Source organism: Oreochromis niloticus, linkage group LG22, assembly GCF_001858045.2.
Source record: "Oreochromis niloticus isolate F11D_XX linkage group LG22, O_niloticus_UMD_NMBU, whole genome shotgun sequence".
Taxonomy (NCBI): domain Eukaryota; kingdom Metazoa; phylum Chordata; class Actinopteri; order Cichliformes; family Cichlidae; genus Oreochromis; species Oreochromis niloticus.
Window position 1 is genome coordinate 22840329 of NC_031985.2, and position 26295 is coordinate 22866623.

Below are 26295 nucleotides of genomic sequence, written 5' to 3' on the forward strand. Positions count from 1 at the left end.
TGAACATCTCATCATGGAAGTAAAGCTGTTGCCTCATCGCGGTTGTTTTGTAAATGTAGAGCAACGCTCAGTTCGCACCTCTGTCGTTCCAGTGAGACAATATTCGTGCCATGCGCCACATTGGGAAAATACATTATATTCTCATTTGTGCTTTCATTCATATGCTGTTTTTCCTTCATTTTTTAAATGTAATGTTCATTGTAACTGTGGATGTGATACAACTGTGTAGGTCAAACTGCCTTTGTTTTGAGATACGTTTGAAGCTGATGACTTGAAAGGCCTCCCTATTTTTTCCCACATGTGGTGAAGAGTTACCCGCGGCAGCATATTCTCTTCTCTTCCCACGCGTGTTTAACAATACCAGGAAATGCGCTGCAAACTATTGCGACGACTGGCTTTTTTTTTTTTTATTGGAAGGAGGGGCACTTTCCTGCCGGAGAAATGTAATGTTTGCACATATTGGACATGAATAAGAATGCGTATCCTCTTCCCCGAGGCTGTATAGGTAAAGGGCTAATTTACACGTGACAATGGAAGAAGAGGCAACTTCAGCTACGCTACTGCCGAATGCGATTCAGTACCGTGCGCTGTCCATGGTGCTGAAATACCTCCTTAGTTACTCCAGTTAATTGCAGTGTTTTCCAAGTATTTCACATATTTATGTATTAATTATTATTATTGTTGCTAATAATAATAATAATAATAATAATAATAATAATACTAATATTATTATTATTATTATTATTATTAATAATAATAATAATAATCATAATGATAATAATAATTATTATTCCTCTCACTTTTCATGGGACATCCTCATACACAAGCATTTGTGCTTCCGCGGTCTCATTGTTTGTGAGATATTCCACTAATTCCAGGTTCCTGTGTTTGTGTTTAACATGTCCCTCCATCCATCCATCCATCCATCCATCCCAGATGTGTTGTTTGTTTATCAGTGGTTTCCAGGCTGACGCCATCATATCACGATGATCGGCGTTCCTAATGAGTAACTAAAAATACAAGAAGTACTTTTGATGTCACTTGTGACAGTACAATTCACACCCACGAGCCTCCACATGCATACAGCTCATAGGTTTTAACTGGCCTGCTCCATGCATGTCTGACCTGTCGCCTGTCTCTTACACGTAAAATCCCAGTAAATCACCCTCGGCTGTCAGGCCTCCGACGAGTCTGTCCTGCATAAAACCTATGCAGCCTTCCCACCACGCTGCTGTATATCCGTCTCACCCTCCTCCCCTTCCCTTTCTCGTTTCCTCTCCTCCTCCACATTCAGTGCTCCCTCTTGCGCGTACGGTGAGCAGCAGCAGCGGCAGCAGCAAAGGCTTCAGCGCTTCTCTGACGCACCATCGGAGAGGAGATTCACAGTCCCACAGGCTGTCAACGCAGACGCTCTCGACATCTCCTCCTCGGACCTCTGCGGTCAAGCTTTCAGCATCAGCCCTGTTTGTTTTTAGTCTTCTTTCCCCCATCTCTCTCCCTTATCTTGACATTTGTCCGCCTGAGCGCCGTATTTGGTGGGGATGCCCACAGTTGGCATCTCTTGGCTGGGAATTTACTTCGGAGGTGATTTTGTATCTGCAAGAACTGTCAACACGAGTGATTAATTCGTATCCCGAAATTACCAGATTTTTTTTATTTTTTATTTTTGGGGGGAGGGGGGACATCCTTCAGAACATTTTTTGTTTTTTATACAAGTGGTTCACGTTAAAGGTGAAAAGGGGGGGGGTTGTAGAATGAGAGGGTTGTTTGGACAGGAGATCGTTTGGATGACGGACACCGAGAGGCAGTAGCTCTCCCTCTGCAAAGCGAATCTCTGCGCCCTTGGAATATTCTCACAGAGGCACTGTTACACAGTAAAAATATTTTTCTCAGCTTGCAGTCCTAATCCACGGGACGAGTTTGCCCACTGCAGGGGCTGCTGCGGCTTTTGCGTCTGTTCTGTTTTGAATTCATATCTCCTTGACGGGCGGGCGTGTGAGGATCCCGGACAAGCCCGAATTTGCAATGCCCGAGCAGTGAGGGCACCGTGGGATTTCATTTGGTCACCCTGCACAGTAGCATGGCTCCAGCCCGGAGGGACTGCAGCGGCTGGGAGATGTTCCTCCCGACGGGATGCCTGCTCCTCTCTGTTTTGCTATTTCACCCTGCTCTAACCAAGGTGTGCAACGACCGCACCAAACACGGACAGGACAACAGCTGGTTCACCAGGGACGGGGAAAACTTGCCCATAATGGTTCTTATGCCCATGAACGAGTCGGCCCTGATGAGCAGCATCAGCCAAGGAATCGAGCCGGCGGTTCAGCTGGCCATCCAACACATAAGGGAGTCCGGGAAGTACTCGTTCTCACTCATCACCAAAATATACGACACCGAGGTAAACATGCAGACTAAATCTGCTCACTAAGCTGCCGCCGGCTGGCTCGGGCGTGCTTGAAACATTTGTATATGGCTTGTATGTGTGCATGTGCCTATGTGGGGGCGCGCGCGCGAACAGTCAGCTTGTGCACGTGTGTATGGCGCGCGCATTGCCCCGCAGAGCTCCACCGAGTGTCCCTCCAAAGGGGGTTCTGTTATGCTTGGCATCTGCGGAGCCTCGTTGTTTTTAGCGAAGGTGTTTTTTTCTTCTTCAGTGCGCAAAAGTCAACTGTAGGTCTGCCCTCCCACACACACACACACACACACACACACACGAACATGATGTACGTGTCTGCCTCGTCCTCCTCATTTTAGCTGCTGTCGCTGGTCGTTGATAGGGCATTTAAAATGCAAGGTGCCATCATAAGGCTCTGCTTTATCTGGGTACTCTAGAGGCACACTTTTTAATGCTTTAATGGTTACTGCAATCTCTGCTATTCGCCATCATCAACCAATGATTTACCGTTTTTTTTTTTTTTTTTTTTTAAATCACAGCATCCGCTCTTTGTTTTTGCAGTGGCCACTTTATAAGCGGGCTTTCAGTCATGAATCAGTGTAGCTTTCTAACGATTAAAGGGGCTGGTTCTCCTCGTGCCTGAAGATGGCGGTAATTGGTTGTACGATTTCTCCTGAATCCTGGCACCCTTGAAAAGAGCAGAACATCACAGTGTTCAAGCTCCAAATTAAGATCCATTTATTTGATAACGCTAACAACTCCAGCTGAAGTCCTCTTGAAGTTGCCAAATCTATGCAAGTGTAGACAATAGCTCGTTCTCCATAATCTATTTACACTTCAGTTATTTGACTCAACAGTATAGTGGTCCTTTAGGCTTAAGTAACGTCTATGCTTTTGAGGGCACACTGTGCAGCTGAGGGGGTTTAATTTACCATCAACCTGCTTCCCTGATAGTTTGTCAAATTTCTATGAATTTCAGCGAGACAAGTAGAGGTTAAATAAATTGCAACTCTATCTGTTTTATAGGTTGAGCCAGATTTGTTTTATTATGCCACCTGTCCCGCTGCCTTAGATATCAGCAGGTTTTCAATACCGTGTGGGCACAGGTGTGTCCATGTGAAAGAGCAGGCGCATCTCTGTTGACAGGGGTAAGCCCTCAGAGGCGGCATGTGCTCAGACCTTGGGATTAATGTGCTGTTATGAGAGTTATGATTTTTCTCCTTCTATTCCCCTGGAGAGAAAGATGAGCTGGAAGCAAGAGGTCAGTGGGCCAGCCTGACACATGCTTGCTGGAAATGTCTGGTAGTGATGCCAGCTTTCTAATACTGGGAAGGCATGAGAACATTGTTATTTGATCACTTTGTGGCCAAAGGCTAAACTCCATTACTCTATGAAAACCCAGTGGCATTTCAGCGTGGTTTTCCTAGATGGGGCAAATGAAACTCCCAAGTTCTGATCATGTTTTTGAAAGTGACTAAGTAAGACTATTAGACGCCTGCAGTGAAACTTCTGTAATATTCTTTTAACTGCAGATCTCATAAATGCGTTGTTAAGCTGCTACCAGACTGCAGGCATCCTTGGTGGTAAAAACTAGGAAAAAATAAAACAAAAAAGAAGGAGAAAGAATGCCCTCCAAATAGCTTATAGTATATTTACATGTGGAATCATGTGGCTCAGGATGCCATGGTTAAAGTAAACAAGAGGCCGAGTGCAAATTGAAACACATCACCGCTACTGAATATTCTTATTGTATGTTTGCAGAAAATAAAGAAACTGAGACTTTGGGGAAAATATGATTACACTAACATCTCAAGATACGAGCTGCTATTATTGTTTGTGAACAATTGTTTGTGTCTGAACAATAATAAGCATGTACAGCTAGAGAGGACCTTTGCCTGGGAGGGGGATATCACTGTAGTGTTGATTATATTGCTTTCACCCGCTGACTTGCTTATAGGACCAATAATGTGACATTCGTGATGGTTGTGCTATTACCTATATATGCGTTTTCATTGTACATTTATTGCAATATCATTTTTAACTTACACACAAACCAATGACCTAAACACACACTCACAAACAAAGGCATGGACCCAACTTTCCACCAAGCACATGCTTATGTCAGAAAATAATACATGCATGAGTGCTTTTGTTGCAGCTAGCAGCAGGCCAAGTGTGTGCCTGCGTTGTGTTTGTACACATGTGTCTGTGTATGTGTGGGCACTGGGATTTAGCCCGGCAGATGTAAGTAATCAGTCCCCGAGCACAGGCTCTTTATCCCTTTATCCCCTGTCAGTGGAGCCATGGGTTAACTGAGCAGGCCCGGTCCATCCTCCTGCAGTGTGGAGCTGGGTGGTGGTGGTGTAGATGACAGTGAGGCACTCAGGAGCTGTCCTGCAGTAAAAGGCCGGAGAGCTGAGGCTAGTGAGCTAGTGTTTGGTGGATTGAAGAGGCAGCTAATGGAAGTAGAGCAGATATTCTGCCTTGGAATGCCTGGAGATGAGGCTCTAATGTGAGGTGGTTTCAAATTAGTCTGATCAGACTGACAGCCAACTCTTGAGATGTTTCAGCAGCACAGACAATGCAGCAGACTGAGACAATTTACAGCCTTGCTTAAAGAAAACCCCAGAGCATTTGAGGTAGAAAAGAAGCAGGATGGATTATATCAACTAGAAGGCTTAGCGGTGGAGCAGGAGTTGGTCCTTTACTGCAGCTAGATGTGTGAGTGTGGATTTTTAGTGTAACCATGGACTGATACTGTAACTCTGCAGGCTTAGAGGATCAAAGCTTTGGAGAGGACGGGAGGCACTGGAAGAGGATGGAAGGGAGACTTTGGGCAATGAAAGGGTTCTAGGCTAAGCTACGCTAGTTCACCGGCTTATAGGATGAGTGACAGGCCCTTGAGAGGGGCCACTCAGGAAAATATCCCATTTTAGCAGAACGGTGGTGGAAAGTTTTTGAATTGCAGTGACAACTTTTATTCAGCTTGAATCGTATGAGACAAAAAGCTATAAAATCAACAAGGCGAAGGTTGATACCGTGAAAATTCTAAGTGAAGCGTTGTGAATTTGAAATAATTCATTCATACACACTTAGAACTCTCGGGTAATTGCTGGACTTTGTGTTATGATACCTATATTCTTGCAGAGAAGAGTGAACTCATCAGTACAAACACAACGACAACGAGTTCGTTGCAGTTTGAGATGCGCATCTTGACCGTGTCCAGTGCACCGCATACAGTATACAGCTATTTATAGTATGACTTTCTGTTCATGTAATACTACTGGCCTCCTGTAACTGCTAGAAATGACCTATGTTCAGAGACGCTGCACACAGCTGCAGTATAAGCCGCTTCCCCTTTTCTTCTCAGAGGGCTAGATGCGACATGTCGCATTTAAGTGCGTGATGGCGAGCCCGAAACCACAGTACAGTAGTCTTGTCCACAGGATGCTGAGCACCCCCACCCCCCGCTTAGTGTGTGTAAGGCATTCTGTCATTTTGTCACAAGAAGTTAAGTTTTCAGTGAAAAGCCATTTCCATAATGGAGGTTACTGTTCTGCTAAGCATAGGTCTTGAGTCAAAGTGAGCTGGTTCAAAGCTGATACTCTTGCTGGGGTTGAGGAAAATTTGTTTTAGCAACAGCTCTTTGTTTGTAGTGTTTTTGTATTTATTTGGGGGGGAGAGCCTCTCAGAGTACCATCTAATGAACTTACTGGTTCACGTGCTGAACTCACCTTTAAGATTCTTTGTATAAGAACCCAACACATGCAAATGAAGCTCCACCTTTAAAAGTCTTGTATTTTCAAAAGGGGTCTGATGCATGCCATGTGTTATTTAAATGTGTGACACCCGCAGCATTTAGTGCCAAAGTAGTGACCCGGGAGGGTCAGCAAAGATTGCCTGTCACCATTCCTGGGACAGGGTGAATGTTCAGCGTGAGCAGGGAAAAGCAGCATGTGGCAGTTCTGGCACTCTCTAGGCATATAGAAAGTGCTGAGTGTGGTTGTATTCACTGACCCGACACAGATAGTGGGGATCAATGTGCAGCGGCCCTTCTCATAGAACGAACAGGATCTCAGGGGAGAATCAGAGAGTGAGGCGAGAGGGAAAAAGATGCGTAGGGCTGTTAGATGGAGATCCCGAAATAGGATTATATCATCTTCTGTGCAGGAAGAGGAAATGGCCAGCCTCTTAATTCATATTGGATCCTAATGTAATGCTGTTTGCATTGTTTCTGTCGGGCAAGTACTTTAATGGCTATTTGGAAAAAAAAAAAAGAAAAAAGAAAAAGAAAGCAATTACTGCATGTAATGAGGTATGCATAATAGATCTGTAACAGGCTCCAAAGATCTTGTGTTACGTATATCCTCTCACAAATTGATCACAGTGTTTTCTTTATTTGACTGTTTTCACACTGTGATTTAACAAAATGAAAGAAGCATGGGTCACAGTTTAATAAATATGCCAAATCTGAGCATTAATTGCTGACCTTTGTCTGAGTCAGCCTGCCAGTGGCCTGGAGGGCTTGAGCGAGACAAATAGCAAATGTGAACTTTCTTGATGAAAGGCTCTTTACGCGCCCCGAAGCTGGCTTTACAACAGATATTGTGACACACAAGTACACGCAGAATATTTCGCATAACTGAAACACACAAACAGGCGTGCAGCGCATTCACGCCTACATATGGTCACGGCTGTTGTCGATTGGCACCCCTGCAGCACTGCCTGAGGTCAGGATATTGTAGTCACTTGAGCAGTTAGACATGAAGTGTTGTTCATCTCCGGAAAAAGGAAAATGGACCCGTGGGTTCATCAGACCGAGTTATGCAACGTCGATCTGGGCTTTTCCTTGACAGATTTAAGTCTCCTCCATGTTTTAGTTTTTGCTATCAAATGGTTGGAAATAGTAAGAAAATGGAACGATTTCTGTCAAAGAAAGATAACAGGCTCATTGTCTGTTATCCTTAGAATCATGCTTACTACCATGTTATTACCCCTTAAGGACCTACTGTGAGCCAGGAAAAGCCTTGCTAGTACCTTAGGGAATAGTTAAAACCCAACCTCATTAAAAAATAATTTTTTAATTTTTTTTGTACCATGCATCTTAAATACACTGAATGATTAATGTAAATATTTGTCATAGGATGCAAAGTTTGCATGAAAGACAATAAAGAATGCCTTTTTTTAACAAAAAATGGGGTTTTGAGCATCCACACTCCAGAACTTTCAGAACTACTTGTTCCCTGTGCCCATCTCTCATACACCAACGCTTTTTAACCACAGTGGACCCGACTTTTTGACCACACTTTTCTGCTTCTCCCAGATGTTGTTCCAAAGCTTAGAAAGAGAAAAAAAGCCCTGTTTGACTTCTTCTTTTATCTGGTACATTGCTTCACATAGACCTTCTTTCTAATGTGTTAATTGCACAATGCTGTATTTGACATTGCTGGTGTTTTGACCACTAAAATTCAATGAGCGAGTTCAAGTGTAGCAAAAACAAATTAGAGCCCGCAGCTTGCATTTGCCTGGTGCAGACTAAAGCATGTTTGACGGATTCTTATTGTTTGCGCTTGTGTGTGGCTAATTTGATGGCGTAAGAGAGCTTGCGCAGCCTTGTATATATTGCCTGTGCTTTCATGCTGCTTTCATGCCCAATGTGCTGACCCAATCAGGCTAATCACGTGAGAGGCAGCGGCGTAATTCCATTGTAAAAGCACTCTAAGCAAGTCTTGTTGGTTGCTTGCAAAGCAATCAGAATGTGTGTTTGCACTTGAGTGCTGCTGGAGGTTGGGAAAGGATGGGAAATAGTCTGTGCACTGGATGTGTGGGTGGAGGTACTTATGTGAATATCTCTGTGGTTGGTGAATGTGATTGACCGAATGGTGATGGACTGAATCACCCCGCGCTGATATTGTTAAAATCAGGCAATTATACTGGAGCCTTCCACTGAAATAGAACATAGCAAAACTGCCGCTGTTAAAGGCGTCAGGCGTCACATTGTTAAAAATATATTCTTGTTAATTTAGATCTTTATTAGCACAATGAAATAGAACATATAGAGCCAAGTAGCCTATTTTTAGTCCAGGATTGTTGATGGTGTTGCCAGTGGACTGTCCTGTACTGTGTGCAGTCATTTTGGTGTTACATAAATGAGAATATGTGAGTATATATCAGAGTAAGGAAGTGGGCAACCTTCTTTAACAAAAACACTAAACCCCAATAATGATCTGTCGCTATATCTAAATATACTCCAGCATTGTGTGTCACCTTAAACAATGAAATCCAGCATCTAAATCTGCATACGTCGCTCTGACTTCACTGCATCTTAATTACAGCCAGTCAGAGCGGTGGTGTAGTAAAAGCGTTAATGAATTCAGCTTGTGATAATCAATTAGTTTTCAAATTAATTTGTCATTGTCAAATTTTAATCTTCCTTTCTTTATGCCTTCCTATTGTGCTTTCGCAGCAGATGCTATGATGAGACATCTGTTGGCATGCCCCCCTTACTCATCTTTTTCTTTCTTTCTTCAATGACTCTACTGTCATTGAGATGCACAATGACTCCAAAAGGTGGCAAAGCAGGCATCTGGTTGCCATTAACAAACAATTTCAGTACAAACCGTACTGCTGAATGACGGACACCCAGAGGGATATCATCCAGGAGGTAGACAACGGGTGGGAGGATCAATGGGGAGGTGGGAGAGGCAGAAAACGGTGACTTGAGGAGGACGAGATAAGGGAGATATAGCATGAGGCGGATAAACGGGAGAAAAAATACAAGTTTAAAGAGCTGGGAAATGGATGAAAATCTCTCATCTTTATTCAGTGCTGCTGAAAATACTGACAAGATGGCTGCTGCCTTGTTGAGCACAACACTACGTCAGTCTGTCTGGCTGCTTCTGCTGGTGCATCTATAAAGTTGCCATTGATCACCAGCCAAGCCATTTGCGCAGGCAATTAGCACAGCGAATGTTTATCTGCTACTGTAGCTCGTTTCACTGCAAACTGTTTAAAAAGTCACTCTTAGCTCCCAAATGTGGCGTGCGCACGATGGTTTCTGCAGTCTTTTTTTTAGGTTTCCAAATGATATTTAAGATGTTCTAATCAATTTATTGATCCCGTTTTCTGCAAACAAGACCTGCAAAGACGACCAGGAAAATATGTGTTTGCGTGCTTATGGTTACCAACCCCAAGAGAGGTGCCTTGCTGCGGCACGTCTGGAGAATTTCCATCACTAAACCTCCTCGTATGTATGCAAGGGTGACAGACATAAAATTACTTCTCTTGTAATTATTTCGTCTTTAACCCCGAATAAAAGCAGACCGTGACCAAGGTCCTACTACTGCAGATGACCTTTTTAAATAATGACTTGTGTTCTGCCCAATATCGCCCTTGTCAGCTGTTATTATGCCTCAATCCTGCAAATTTTCCATCCCCTCACTCCATCACTGTCCGCTTCTCTCACTCCTCATCAATCCTCCACCCCCTCACGTACGCACACATACTCACAGACATCGCATTCACCTCCCTGTCTCTCTCCCGTGAGTGGACAGAAATGAAAGGATTATCGTGGAATGGGTGTGCTGTTGTCATTAGAGATTGGACAAATACTCTGTGCATGTCCCTGTCTGTCGCTCTCTCAAGGGGACCCAGCAAAGAGCAATAAGCAGAGAGAGTCTGTCCTTTCTGCTCCTGTAATTACATTAAAGCTCGTGTAATTCTTGGCCAAAAAGCCAACAAAATATTGCCTGCTTCTTGGGAGGAGACACACGTATGTGGGTACACAGTTGTGTGACCTGGCCTTAAGTATGCCCCCAATGAGAAAGTGACTTCGTGCAGGTGGACGTTTTCAGCCACTTCACGCATTACGTGTTTGATTCTGGATTTGAAACACATTGTGTATGATTGTGGCACGTGTGCATTCTGTTTCCAGGGTTCAGTGGAACTTAACATTTGTTCCCAGAGAGCAGCTTTTGTGTTACTGGCCACAGCTGGGACGTATTGAGACTCAAGCAGGTGCTGCCGAAGAATAATAGCCTTTCTTGCTTAATCGCCATCTACACTTGCAGATAGTCTAGCAGGCTTTCTCTATCATGCCTGCACAAACACACACACACTGGACTTGGTCAGCTACTGCTGTTGCACTAACAAAGATAATATAAAAACATATTACTGCAAGAAAATGTGTATTACCTGCTGATAACCCAGCACACTTGACCAGTTAAGAGGGCAGGACTATGTACTATGAAGCAAGTTCGACTTGGCTTTGCTTAGCGTTAGCTAGCTCAACAAAACATAAAACCTAATAACAGATAATGGATATCGAGTTTTCTGCTTCAGGCTCTCACATAAAAGGGGGCATTTGATGTGTCATTTGAATCATCTTCCATTAAAATTAAGCTGATAGTCCATTAAAGAGGAACAGGTCATGGACAGTTATAAAGGATCTTAAACCCCCCCCCACAAAAAACAAAAACAGTAATTCGTGTGCTGCAGATAAAGCAAGAGACGAATGCAGGGGAAGATTATCAGTCTCGTTAAATAAGTTAATATATTGATTTTACCAGTGCACTCTCAGTGCTGGTGTTTATTTCTAACGTGATAGCTGCACATTAGAGCTCTGAAACATTAAACTGGATCCATTTAAACATTATCTCTCAAGAAGTGCATTTAGGTCTGATAGTGTCATGAAGTCAATATTAAAAACATTTCGGGTATTTTTTGCCAAATCAAAGTGAAATTGATCTTATTGATTTACCACACCCTTGTTTGGTGGAATTACTAATGCATGGCTCAACAGGTTGGCATACTGGATATAAGCTATTCTCTCAGCTGAGAATCTCTGTTACTCTTGAAGTTTATTATCAAAAGATAAGAGAAAATGTGGCACTTTTAAACCCTTGAAAACCAGAAGTTTCAACATAACCTGTTAACATAACGGGTTAAGAGCATAACTTGCCAAAGAGAAAGAAGAGCTGCCTATGTGACATTGAATTGTCTGACTTTATGCTCAGCATACCTTGTTAAACCATCAATCTCTCTTCATAGCACGGCCCAAAGGTCCAGTGCAGTTTGATCAAAACACTTTGCTCAAATGGCGTTTTAATACCATCTGTTTCCACACAATATGATTATTTATCCATGTGATACCATCATGAAACATATTAGCGAGTAATTGTTGTTCTCCAATGGTTCACATAGCCTTTCTTGTAAGGACAAATGTTCCAGTAGTGCACAGCAGTGGAGCCTATAATGGAAGCCTACTACTGTTGAAAAGCAATTAAAGAATGCCATTAAACTATTAAACAATAATGTGAAAACTGAACTCTATGCTGTATACATTGCAATGATGACTTTGGAGAACAAATGATGGTAATATGCAGGAGACCATGAGAATTTTTCCCATCAAATTTTTAAAGTGGTTGTGAGCAATAGTTCTCTAGCCTTTCTGGAGGTCTTTCAAGAACTTTGAATGCCCTTCAAGAAGCCTGGAGAACTATTCCTGAAGGCTACTTGAAGAAATAACAAACTGTTTTTGTCTTATATACTGTAATTCCATTTATCAGTGCACATGTTTCAAGCACTTATTCCCTATTTTCCTAGCAAAATATAAATAAACGAGGGCTGCCTTAAGACTTTTGCACAGTATTGTATATTAGAGGCTTTTTGAACAATATATCATGCTTCCATTTCTTTTGTGTGCCGTTTATATTTTATGGCCATCAAACATTGTGGTTTGGCATGTTTTTCTTGTAATTCATGTAATTACATTTTGACTTATTACATGTACTGAAACTGAGCACTGAAAGCATAACCATCAGGATTTGTTTCAGGTAGCGGACTCCAGCGTGCATCCACGCGCCACACTGCACATCTCTGCTCGGCAGTCTCTGATACACATCAGACCTTTGTCCATTTGCCGTCCGCACATGGTGGATACTATTTCCCCATCCGTGATTGCTGGGCCCTGTTAGCGAAAAGCAGTTGGTGAGCCCATTGCGAGCCAAGAGCGATAACAACAGACAGTAGAATCACAGATGTAACCTGCACACACACACACACACACACACACACTCCCAGCCACTCTGCCTAAGTGCCCATGCACAGTAGCAATGGTATACACATCTGTCATGCCCATCCAAAGCAGGCAATCATGTCGTATGCGATCACAAAAGGCTGTGCAATGATGATAAGAGATTATTTCCAACCAGGCTCTATCTGCAGTGACTCAGTCCTAATCTTTGTGCATGTATATGTTTCTGTGTGCGTGTACATGTGTGTGTCATCATGGATGGATAGTTTGATAAATGAATAGCAAAACAGATTACATTGTTCTTTCTTATGTTGTATCAGTGGAATTGTGTTTTGTCAGAGCGTTTTGCTTTAAGCATTTCCATTTGGCAAACAAACCCCAATGCACAGCCTCTCTCTCACACACACACACACACATACAGACACACACACACACACACAGCATACCGTTACTCACACCATTGCACACTGCCGCTACACTGCAAAAGTTGCTCTTGGCTGCTCTACATGTTGCAATGAAAAAAAAAAAGTTAATACATTGCTAAACAAACCATGTTACAGGCAATAGAGCAGGGACTGAGGCTGTAAAGAGCAGTTAGTGTTACAGAGCTTGTGTAAGGCCAAGCTGATAGATGGGATCGGGGCCCTGATTGGACTGACCTGCAGTTGCCCGTCTGACTAATGAACTGCTACTGTAAGCCAGGAGCCTTTTATTACCGTTTTTATAGAGAGAAGAGAGGCGGCAGTGTATGTTTTTACCAGTCGGCTCATTCCTTTGCACAAATGAACATACACGTGCAACAAACCTAAGCCCAGAACTGTTGATCTCTCAGGCTTTATACAGAGCCTAAAATAAACCACAGACGCGATCTGTTGGGAAATGTTGTGTCTCAAACTGAACCTTGCAGGAACATCTTCGAGTCAAGTGTTTGTTCAGGTTTTGTGTACTGACATCGATCACGACAGAATGTGTGCGATTAGGTGTTAAGCAGCAACCTAATGCTTCATAACGTAAAAGGATAGTGAAAGTGATTTTTAGTGGTGAAGCTGAGAGCCACAGATGTCGGCTTTTTAGCATTCAATCCCAAATGCTTAGATGTACTTTGGACCAAATCTACATGGTGATTAAGCCAAATAGATGCAGGCAAATATTTAACCAGTGATCAAGGGATAGAAACACTAGTATCCTTGCCATCTTAGAGTTTCCTGTGACGCTCACGTCGATCAGCAGTCTGTCTGGACCGATGGATTGCCGACTTGAGCAAATTTCTTCGGATATGCAGGATGCAAACTAGCGCCTTTTTGACGTCTCGCAAATAAATTGCAATCTCAAGAATCAAAAGGACCCCACAGTATGCTCTGGAGGATTCAGTCTGTACTTCAAGAAGTGCACTTGAAGAAGATGAGTGCAATCATGAAATGCACTTTCTGACCTAGATTATGTGTACCTCCTCCTTCACCTGATAGTTGAAAGAAAAATCATCCTCTGAACTCTGAACATATTCTGAATGCTTACACTAAAGTATAAGCGTAAGCATTTGAAAGCCCTTTAGATTTTAATATATATATATGTATAATATTAATTCATAAAGAGCTTATCAGCAAAGTTTTGATGCTGAATTACAAAAAAAACAACCCACACATTTAAAAAAAAAGCTGGATGAGCAACAACTAATGCATTGACGCAGATTTTTTCACATCATTTCTAAAGACCTTAAATAACACACTGATAAGTAGTATTTAAACATACTTTTAGAAAGTTCAAACATCTAAATATATTTCTATGTTTTTAAAAGTGAAATCAGGAAATAGTAATTGACATGTTTAATATAGACTGAGCGGATATACGTAGTATAATCTAATAAGCCTCATCTCAGACGGTCTTATCTGGTGATAACACTATTTTCCTGATTAGATGCTCTCACTTCCATGCTGATTTCATGCCTCCATCCAAATGCAGAACGGTCTTTGCCAGAAAGCAGCTCTTCTGTTCGTGTGTATTGATTTCATGGCTAAAAACAGGGTGATGGCAGAACGCCTGTTCCATTCTTCCTATTGGGAAACATCCAAGAACAACTGCTGCCACCCTTTTTGCTACGACTTAAAAACGGGCAGCTTGTTGGCAGTATGAATTCACCTACACCTTTTCTTTCATTCATTATATACCATCAGCTAAATCGCATTTTAAGTAGTCCCTTAAATGTGTCCTATTTTCATTTGATATCTGACAGGACATTTTTCAACGCCTTAGAAATGAACTCCTGGGGTTTTCACCACTGCTGCAATAGAACTGGCCTTGTCAGCCATCTTTTATTAAACCCTTCAATTATGTTTGAAATTGTAAAGAAAATGATCATCTTGGGTGAATATCACTAGCGATAATCACTCAGCCACTTCGGGACAATATGAGAGAGATACTGTAAAGCAATTAAATCCCCAAGGTATACAATAAATCGAAGTGCTGAAGTGACATAAAAGTAAAAGTTCATTCTGGGAGGAAACTGTTTTACAGTGCAAGAATCTCCCTGTCATGTATCATTCCTGCTTTTCCTGCTGTGATGGTTATTTGGCTTTCAGAACCATTTATTGCCTTAGTTGTCTGTGATTGATGTGGCCAATGAACAGGGCTAGCTGGTTAGGCTGATGACACCCCAAGCTGTGAGAAGGAAGGATGTCTATCACGTTAATTCAATAGAAAGCAGTTGGATAGTGAGTGAGATTTCATTATTCCAAGTAAAGGATATAATTCAAGGGGCCATCTAGATTGATGGAGGATGGGTTTATATTCATATAGATGGAGCTATCACAATGCGCAACAAGCTGCCTGTTGGTCAGTCTGTAATGTGATAACAATAAAGTTTGGCTAACTGTGACATTCTTGGAGTTGCAGTAGTTTTTACAGTGTAAAATTTGTAAACCAAACAATCCAAATGCTAATTTTAAAGGTCCTCTCCATGCCAGGGGCTCTAGTTCCATTTTGCAGACTCTTTAAAAGGCAAACCAACTCATGTCCACACTGAGCTACAGTTCATGTTGCACTAATTACTACCCTTATTAGTATTCTAGTGGAACATCAGCAATTAAAATAACCATTAAAACCAGAAGGATCTCCTGCAGCGAGGCTTAGAAAAGGAAAACAGGAACATGTAACATGTATGTTTTAAACTGTTTTACGTGGCTGCAGGAGAGCAGTTGTTTCCAATGTTCAGCACACAAATGTGTAAAAGGTGTAAAATGTCTTTCGAATGTATGTAAATTATGTTGAAACGGGGCATCGTGTAGGGGAAGCGCTGTGCACATGCCACGCGTTCGTTCGTGAGGTTGGTAAACCTGCTAACTGCATATACCGCAGAGGTAGAGGTGGACGTGATCACAGCTGATGCACGTCGTCTGCTCTACATAATGTTGGAGCCTTGATCACACAACCTCACACTTAGTCCGCAAACAAAGGCGCACAGACCGGAAAGGATGAGTGTGTGCTCGGGTTTTTGTGTGCTCGTTGACAATCTCTGAACTTTACAAAAAGCAAGACACACTATCCCGAGGTTGTGCGCATGAATATTTAAAGGTGGCATGCTAAACAACTCTCCGGTGCTGACCTGTTGCTGCGTGTATTCTTATTGAATAAATAAACGTGCCTCATATTTACAACATCACTGCTTTTATGATGTATGAATCAGAATTATACATGGTCCCCGGTGGTTGTTGGCAGCCTCCCTCTACATAAATATTATCTGTGTGCCCCGACTCTGTGCTGCTCTGTTGACTTGCTCTTACACACAAGGGAGCTTCTATTGATTTCTAGAAGGCCTTCATGCTGACTTCTTAAGCTAACAGGAATCGCATTTTCAAAAATGGGCCTTCCACTGCTTTTTTTGTTCAACACGCCTCCTTCTGTGCGTGTTTCCTCAAGTACGCTGCTATTTAACTTTACTTAGCTTTAGCCAGTGGATTTCCCTGTTATTCGCTCTAGTTTTGTGGAAGAGGCTTTTATGTGTCACATTTTAAATTTCCTGTAGCAAAGTGAACAAAAAGTGGACTGAGAGTGTAAACAAAAGGAGGCACACTAGTGACAGTATTGCTATCGTTTAATAGTTGTACTTTAATGTTAAAAAAACAAGTGTTAAAAGTGTTAGACCCAGGTTTTTATAATGTCATTATATTAAAGTATGCCTGCATACTCTTTTCAAGCTGTCAATGACGTCGCATTGAAGAGGGAATCAGCGTTAGCCCGGCTGTTCCTCGAGGCAGAGTGTGTGACAACGGCGGCAAAAGGACTGCGGGTTCGCGACCATTTCTTTCTTTCTTTTTTTGATGGAGGGCAATGGTAAATGCCAACGATGTCTGAAAAAGAAAGGTCTTCTAATCTCTGATGGTACATGGAATAAGCTGTGACAGATGGAAAAAAGCATTGCCAGCCACAATCTATGGAGGCGAAGCTGAGAGGAACAGAGTTAATACTAGGAGAAAAGAAGGTGGCAACATGGAGAGAGGCAAAGGAAGGCATGACTGGAAGCAGAACTACTAATTTGAATGTACTGTGTGCCGTGTAGCACTGTGCCAATAAGCTAGTGGCACTATGTTTATCAGGTGTGCAGTAAATTTGGCAATCGAGCTTCCAGTAAAGATTCAAAATGATGTGTACTTGAGGCTTCATTTTCTGGTGATTAAACGCAAAAGTTAAAAAAACAAAAACGAAACAAGGGAAGGAAGAAAAACAAGGCAAAAAACATCAAAGAAAACCCAAAAATAATGAGAAAAATTGCAAATCTGGAGAAGATTTTACCACCCGTAGCTCCCAAATCACTGAGGATTTACAGCTCTTCAGTCTGAACATAGTAGAAGAGAAAGTTTTGGGCGAAGTCATGTTGCATGTCACAGCTTTTTCCCACCACAACAAAGGCAGACCAAGAATAATGTTAGCGCCTATTTAATCAATTTATTCATGAGGGTAATTGAAATATTAACACGGCAGGCTCGACACTTGAGACCGAATGTCTTCAATGCTCAGATCCTGCTCGACTCACTGAGGAAATTATGTTTTATTTACACGCGTGACTCCATCCCTTGGACAGTTAGAAATTTGATTTATATAAGATATCAGTTGTTAAAGCGATCTGACATGCTCTTACCCCTAAATAATTTAAAGACTGAGTATTGGTGAAAACACAAGCACAAGTGAAGGAAAAGAAGAAGAGGATATGGTGGGGTAATAAGCACAAGAAGCACAGGTGAGGAGAGGAAAGGAGAGAAGATGTGATGTGAAGACGGTTTAGAGAAAAGAGGATTTTGGGGAGAGGAGGATGGTAGCTTAGTCAGAAATGAGCGACAGCTGGATGTGACTGGTATGAACACAACCTGGCATGTTTACCCCTTTCTAACACCACGAGAGCAGCGCCGGAACAAGGCAGTGAAAATCAGACAGAGGCACAACACTTTTGCATCTGAGAACACACCTAGCCTTCTCTTTTCAGGCACATGGCTTTAGGTTCTCCAACATTTCAGGATCCGTGTGTCATTTTGGGAGTTAATTGCACTGATATGCATCTGAGTGTGCGGTGCGCACGGTTGTCTGTGCCTCTAAGGTAGTCATTTGGGGTTGCTGGCTGGGGAGCGAAAAGAAACACGACAAGTGCGTGGAGCTTGTTGAGGGGTGTTCTCAGACAGGCGTGGGGAGGGGGCAGGCCTGCAGAGGATTGGGGTGGAGGGTGGGGGAGCTTGGAGGCCATGTGCTGCTACTGTCACATGTCGCGCTTGGCACTGTAACGGGCGAGCGGTAGGCGGGCGAGGAAAACACCACCTACAGGGACTGTGGGCGTGGGGGCTGGGTGAGCAGGATGGCTGCAGAGCTGGCGTTTATTCCTCAGGCTTTATCAGAGGGAAAAAATGAAACGCGGGGAGATGGATCTGCCACTAACAATTATAGTAGTAGCACTCTCTGCCTGTGTGTGCCAGAGAGAGAGAGAGAGAGAGAGAGAGAGGGAGAGGGAGATGTATTCCTTACATGTTATGCCTGGTATGGAAGCTATGCATCACCTCGCATATTGACATACACATTTTTTCTTTGTTTGTATTTTTTCCTCCAAAAAACTAGCTTAAAAAAAATGCATTTAATTAATTTAATTTTAGTTATGATGCAAATGCACTTGCACTGTTTTCTGGTTTTATACATGGATGAGGTTACGTTACCAAGTACATTTTGATGTTCAGATTGACAGTCCTTCATTGAACACTCTGACACCATTTGTTAAATTAAATGAGAGGCACCGTGTTGAGACTATTGTGTATAAAAATGTGCTTCTTTGGAAGGTACTGCAATACTTTTGTAAAGCTAAAGAAATCTATTATGGTGGCATACAGAAGCAAAATTGTAAAAATTGTGTCAAAAAGTTTGTGAATTACCACATTAGGAACCAAAGTATTCACTGAATGCTCACATTATTTGGAAACATAAAATAATACTTAAAAAAATATTACTTACTACTGCTGGGATGAAGTTTTCTAAACATTTCTGTACAAAACATGTATTAAGTGACGATAAGCCTTTCTAAAAGTTTAACTTTATGTTTTGAATATTTAAAAAATGAAACAAAATTTTTCGTCCCACTGACTAATTTTCTTTTAATTAGAAGTTTAAGTATAAATACCGCACACACTATATCAACAAAAATACTGGTCCACATGTCTTAATTTTTAAATTCAGGTGTTGTCACAGGTGGATAAAGTCAAACATTTTGTTAAAGACTGGTCGTTCTAAAGAACTAAATGCAAGTAGGAAAGCTGGGCCATAGTCGATGTTTTGCTGACTCAAGTCCCCATGCTCCTCTGTTAACATCAGCACAAAAACTGTGTGCTGACAGCTTCATGGCATGGGTTTCCATGGCCAAACAGCTCCTTTAGGTGTAATGTGTAGGTGGCCATGTACAGTGCTGTGAATTTAAATAAAATGCATTTATTTATTTTTATTTATTTAGTTACTATTTTAATTTAAGCCTGCCTTTAAGCGTGGGTTCAGTTTTTTTTCACAAAAGGAAAAACTTCTCTAGTTTGAGATTTTTATATACATAAACAGTAGTTTCTATATTATTTTTCTTATTTGGCATTGTGTGAAAAAAACCAAAACCAAAACTGTTCTCTTCTTTGAAATGTACTATTAATAGCAGGACCGACAGGTGTGGGGCTTTTTAAATGATGCCCAGTCTCATTTAGATCAAGAGGCATCTCAAGTAAGATCAAAGGAACACAGACACATGTAGGCTCAGTGTGTCACAGAAAAGGGGGAATATATTCTGTATGTAAATGAGTTACTTCTGCATTTCAGATTCACTCGAGAAATATCTAAAAATGGATTATAAATACAGAGCAAGAGCGAGCAGCAGTGAAACACAGCAGGATTAGGAAAAGTAAAATTAAGAAAGAGGAAAACATGGAGCTTTTTAATCTCCAGAGGAAGCCTGGCTGTGTGTGCATTCACGCTTTTCCTGAATGTAAAGTACATGTCAGTGCGCTCACTGTGAGCAGTAATACACAGAAGCGCAGACAAGGTTCCCATAGAAACACCTGCCTTTTTTTCAAACCCATAAATACACACACTTGCTACACAACCCTCACTTCTTTGAAGACCACCGTTTCCCCATTACCCTTCCCGCTCGGTGTTTGATCCTCTAGGCAACCGGCAATCCACACCCCCACACTTGTATTACAACATCCCTTGTTCCCTCTTTAATTTCTTCACCCCCATCCATCCCTTTGGCTCCCCTTCCCTCTGCCACCTCTTTTTTGGTAGTGATGAATGTCTGCTGAGTGTGTTGTACAGCAGCCTGGAGGAAATACTCTGCCACGCATCATGATTATTAGCCCAAGGATGGCCTTGCTTAAGCCAAGAACCCTCATGCTGTCATGTTTCCTGATTATCGTGTAAGCGATTGATTAACCCTTGACTTGATGCAACCCTTTTGCTGCCACTACTCTCTGTGGTGTCATTTTGTAAATATTTGCCTTCTCCCATTGCACTATGTGTTAAAACCTGTTGCACTATTGATTAACACACCCACAGAATCAATGCCTTTAAAGTAACGCTCCTTTTGTTCACATGGGTCACTGCTAGAGGGAGTGGCATTAAGAGGTCTTGACTGATTATTTATTAAGCATTAAATACACTGTGTATTTTCAGTTTCAAAGCATTGTTGTCCTATGCACAGTAAAAAATAGCATTTCCCTGCACAATGAATTTTTTCTTTTAAAAAATACACATGTTAAAGAGAGAAAGAGAATAAATGATCATTTAAAAACAATTGAAACAATTGTAAAGAACTTGACTAAGTAGGATAAAAGAAACAGAATAAAAATAGATATTATGCAAAACATATTCTAAATAAAATTAATAGGATCTAAGCTGCAATAGAGAGTACTGCAAAACAGTTTGATTTGATTCCAGGCAGCCAGACTTTGTTGTAATTCCAATAATGGTCTTGTTCTCCAGACCCACTGAAGGATTTAAAAAAATTTCTTTGGACATTGGCTGATTTTTCACTCGTTTTCAGTCCAGTCCTTTTCAGAGGCTGTTTTCTTTGTTGGTTAAGCCGCTTAATAGTGACCTAACTCATGGGATGAACCAGTGGGATGACAGATATGTTTGCAAAAAAAACAAAAAACCAAATCAAAATGTTATAACCCCCCATTTTTTAGTTGAATTTATGAAAAATGATAACAGCTTAACAGGCATAAAAATAGAATGTTTGCACGAACAAGGTGAACCCCAAAGAAGTAGTAGCATGGTGCACAGAGCATCCTTAAATGATAAGATAGAAGATCATGTCCTTGAATAACAGGAAAAAATCCAGCAAAGATGTGACACATCTTGTGTTTGCCAAAACTTTAACAAAAATGGTCTCAGTGGAAAGGAGGCCGTCAAGAAGTCGTTCCTAAGGGAAACAGGGGAAAAGGCCAAATTACACAAGAACTTGATTTAAAATCATCGGTGACAGCTCTCACAGACTGATAAATCCAAATTTTGAATCCAAAGTTTGATTCAAATCACCGCAACTGCGAAGGCGAAGCCACCTGTAAAACATAGTGGAGGCTCTGTCATGGTTTGGGGCTTTTTTAGGGATCCTCTCCAAACTGATGCAATTATGAATGTGGAAAATTAATTTTATATTTTACCATCTGAAAAACATCTGGTCCCAAAGACTTAGATTTCAGCATGACAGCTAATGCAATAAAAAGCATACCTAGACAGAAAAACAATGAAGCACTATCAGTCATGGATTGGACTCCCCAGAGAACAAACCTCAACATTATTGAAGCAGTGTGGGATCATCTTGACGAAGAATGGACCAAAATCCAGAAACAACCAAAGATGAGCTTTGGATGTCCTCCAGGAAACCTGGAGAACTATTCTTGAAGACTACTTAAAGAAATGGCAAACTGTTTTTGCCCTATATGTTGTATTTCCATGCATGATTGCACGTTTTAAGAAAACTAAGAGTTCTGAAGAATAAAGATGTGTATTTGCCTGTATGTGTGTAAATGATCCACACAGTCTATAAATGCAGCTTACTTAGCAATCCTGCTAGCGTTAGTTACAAAAACAGAAAAACCCAAAAAACAAAACTGAGGTGGACTAATTGTTAAAAATGAGACTTCCAAACAATCAACCCACAAACCAGTGGGTGAACCCACGGTGAGCAAGTCAGTCTATGTTGTGGTCGCCCAAAGACAACAAAGACAAAAATGTTTCAGGCAATTAAATTTACATAATAATCCTCCAACTCAGATTATCACATGCCCAGTGTACAATTAAGCAGATACAATCCCTGGTGTCAACACAGGTCAGTAATGATAATAATAATAATAATAATGAATGTGACTAAACACTTGGCAACATCCTTTAAAATGGGTAATTTTAAGCAGCTGGTCGGCACCGAGGAACATTTGTTGTTTCTTGTTGCGTGTCTGCGCTCCTGTGCTGGGATTGAAAAGGAAGGAGAGAAAGAGATTTCTTGGATTTAATCTGCTTCTAACTTTCTCTGAACAGAGCATTAAACTGCTTTGCAAAGTCTGAGAGAGAATCACTCTCTTTCTAATCTGCTGATTTGGCCCTTGGTGAGATTAGTGGGTGATGGTTTAGAATGAGACAGAGAGACAGAGAGAAGGCTGGAGAGACATGAATGCAGGGAGGGATGAGGGAGCAAAATGAAGAGAGGACTGTGGGAAGAAATAAGAAAAAAAAAGCTGGAGGAATACTTTTAGTCTTTATTGTCAGGTAAAATTTATGAGGTTTTGTAAATTCATTTAGATTCATCTGGGGTGGGGCTTTTGGTCAATGGGTTATTGGAGGTCACACTAACTTGCTCTCTTTTAATGAAGCTGTTGACACCACACTTCCTTACAGCTCCCATTCACACAGCTGATTAATTCTACAGGCTGAAACTGTCACTCTTATTATCACGGCCATAAAACTCGCTGTGTTGTGTAGTTATGGCTGACAAACTGCGAGATATCTCAAATATGTTATTTTCTCAAGGCCCAGACAACGGTCTTTTTTTAAAAAGTGAAATTATGATGACTGTCTCATATAAATACATTTCACCATACTTATGTTGCACTTCTGTTTTCATCCTGGAAGGCAAAATTTGCTGCGGACTTATCCTTGGACCCAGATACCAGTGATGGATTCAAGTTTTGATGACCGCACTGAGTCGAGAGTTTCATTTATTTATTTTTTTATTACAACAATAATTCTTTCTACTTCATCATTTATCCCACATAGCCCAAAAACATCAGGGTGGGTTTAAGTTCAAGCACCTCTTTCATGCTTTCAAAGATTCACAGAGTGATGAAGGACTGTATTTTTCATGTGTGGAGGGGAATTTGAGGGACAAATATGAAATGAAAGGATATTCCTGGGGCTTTCCTCCCTTAGGGATCTAGCTAAGGTACCCCCCCCCCCCCACACACACACACTCACTCACTCCTCATTTGACAGCCCTATTTGTCTTGCCTGGTCAAGCCCATTCATCTGGCTCACAACTGCCATAAATATGGTAGTGCTATATATATATAGCTATGATTCAAAGCTTGGTCTTATTACTCGGTTGCACTACTTGCATGCATTACAGCACAAACACAGCATCTCTTTTTTTTTTTTGCCTGTGTGTCTTTACATGATTTTCCTAATCAAAAATACAGAGCTGTACACCCGGTAGCAGCGCCAGTATCTAACTAGACTTTCCTTTGTATCTCCTGCCAAATAATACCTTATATACACATGCCAGTAGCTCCTTGCATGTTCAGTTGACTCCGTCTTTCATCTATACTCATATTTGTGTGTTTAAATAACATACAGTGTATAATCTCTCTCCACACAATACCCTGGGTGTGCAAATTGCCCTTTGCATAAAAACATGAATAATGAAAATCTGTAAATTTTCTCTCCCCCCTCTTCCTTCAGCATGCCTGTTTGAAGCATGGCTAATATGAAGTGTTTTTAACCTGCAGGGCTGAGAGATAGGAAAGCTCTAATGAGCCAGGATTGCTACTAAAGTGTGTGTTCTTTTGTCTGTGTGTGTCTGCCATCATACATTTCCTTGGTGTGTTGTTTTTCTGGGCATGTTTTGTTTTGTTCTTCGTGTGTGTGGAAGGCAGACGATCTCTCCCGCAGTGCTTGGGCATGACAGTGAGGAGGGAGGCGAGCGTGTTTCTACCAAGCCGTAGTCCCAAGTTTCATTAACTCAGTCAGTATCCCAGAGCAATGTATCACAAGAGAGGAGAGAAAACAGCGAGAAAGGCAAGAAAGTAGTAAGGGGGAAAAACAGCGTAAAAAAGTAGGAGGGAAGACAGAGGGGAGAGTTCGAAAGATAATACATGCACCTGAACCCAGCCGGAGGGGCCCTTTGCTGGCAGCTGAGGTTGTAGTTACACCACACGCACACACACGGCCGGAATCAAGCACGCACACCCCTCGAAAACTCTTTCCCGCTTACACAAACACACACTCTGCTCAAACCCCCAACAAGCCGGGCCCCGTTCCACACCAGTGGCTAAAAAGACGGGGAGCGCAGCTGACACTTGTGCCGAGGAGAGGAAGAGCAAACACAGCCAGCTCCCCCTCCCTCTCTCCTCCCCTTCCAAGTGCTGCTGATGCTGCTGCTTTTATAGTCCTCGCTCCTTCTGCAAGTCATTTAACATTTCATAGCAGTAATGCACGGCCCTCTCCTGGGCTGAGAGTCACAGCACTGGTTTATTCATCAGACCTGAACAATTTAGCCAGAAGTGGATAGTCAGATTTGAGGCTGGAGAGAGAAAGAGAGGGATGTTGGTACGTGTTTGTGATTTATGGCTGCTGCAAACTGAAAAAAAAAAATATTGCTTTGCTAGAGCTAGAAGGACCGCAAAGTCAGATCATCTTGGTTGTGGAAAAACTGCACTTAAAATCATCTCTTTTAAAAAATTACAATAAATCCATCATCTTTTTATATCTTCACAATTCCCCTTTTCATGCTCTCTAATTAGCGCCCTCTGTCCTGTTCTCTCTTCATTGTGTTTTTTCCCCCTTCTTCCAGCCTTATCTGTCAGGAGGAGTATGGGGAACTAGTGTTTTCTCATTAAGTTAGTACAACACTCTAATATCTGCCCAGATGCCCATTAGTCCAGCAGCTTGGCCCAACTGATGAGAACACAGATCAGAGGGCAGACAGTCCAAGTCCCCACTGGCTCTTGTCTGATAAAACATCCTGTTTCTCTAGTGATGTCGGAACGGAGCACTCAGTTGCTTGTGACGAAGCCACAAAGAGGCATCTCCAAAGGGCTTACAGAGGGGTGGGAAAATGTTTTCCATGCAGATTGTCAGGCTTACCGAATAGTTGACACAGAGTACTCATCCTAAACAGCATGGCACTCATTTTTGTTGTTATTCCAGGAGTAAAAAACATTTTTATGTTTCTGTGTTACTGCAAAATACTTATTTCCAGTTCTTTTTACTCTGCAACATTTTTACCACCCTACTCCTGTGTATCCTCACCTTTGTGAATAATTTTAAGCCTCATGCCTGGAACACAGAAGAATCCCTGTAGTATTGCACAGTGGGGGATCACATTTGACTAAAAACAGTCAATCAGTATCATAGAATCTGTTTGTATCGCATTTTTATTGACCTCCTTCAACCGCCTGCCTTTGCCTTTTTTTCTCCTGTTCTTTCTCTGCCTGATCTTGTGTTTTGTAAAATTTTCTATCCACCTATTCACTTCTGCTTATCCAATTCAGGAATACATATATAAATATATACATATATGTATATATATATATACTTACAACAAATTCATTTTTCTCTCAGCTCAAACAGCATCTTCAGTATGTTTACACATTCAACCAACAACCCTCCCTTATCCTAGGTTTTTTTTAATATTGTCTTTATTTAATTAATTTAATTACTAATTCAAATATTATTGTTACTGCTGTCAACACTTGAAACTCTGCTGCTCTTGTTATTATTCATAATTATACTTTGTGTTGTGTTATTTTCGGCTGACAGTAATGACATGCATGCAAGTCTTGATGGTTCTTCGTTGTGTATTTCCACTTTAGGTTCATCTGTTGTATTTCTACTGTCTGTTTTGCTCTGTTTTTGCTTCCTGGTTTTTTGATATTTCACTTTTTGTCTATGCTAGGTGTCAAACTAAATAGGGATGGGGGAGAATCACCTTGGCAGACATCTTCTTTTTCTAATTCCTCATAATTCAAAGTGTCTTTTTGAGACAACAGAGACACTGAGGGCAGGAAGCAAGGGACTGAGACAAAGATCAGTGGGAACTGGCATGGCAAAAGGAAGTCAGCTGGGACCCCCAGAGCCTAGTGATTCACCACCAAAT

The 26295-nt window shown here is 41.6% G+C and overlaps 1 protein-coding gene and 1 long non-coding RNA gene across 2 annotated transcripts in view; one reads left to right on the plus strand and one right to left on the minus strand.

Annotated features, from left to right (window-relative positions):
- LOC102082428 (uncharacterized) overlaps window positions 1-26295 on the minus strand; it is a 95876-nt gene that overhangs the window by 43321 nt on the left and 26260 nt on the right. The window lies entirely within an intron of this gene.
- Window positions 2081-26295, plus strand: part of gabbr2 (gamma-aminobutyric acid (GABA) B receptor, 2) — a 177445-nt gene continuing 153230 nt past the window's right edge. Inside the window, exon 1 of the mRNA XM_003444038.5 lies at window positions 2081-2395. Coding sequence (XP_003444086.1) covers window positions 2081-2395 — 315 coding nt within the window. The remainder of the gene's footprint in view (window positions 2396-26295) is intronic.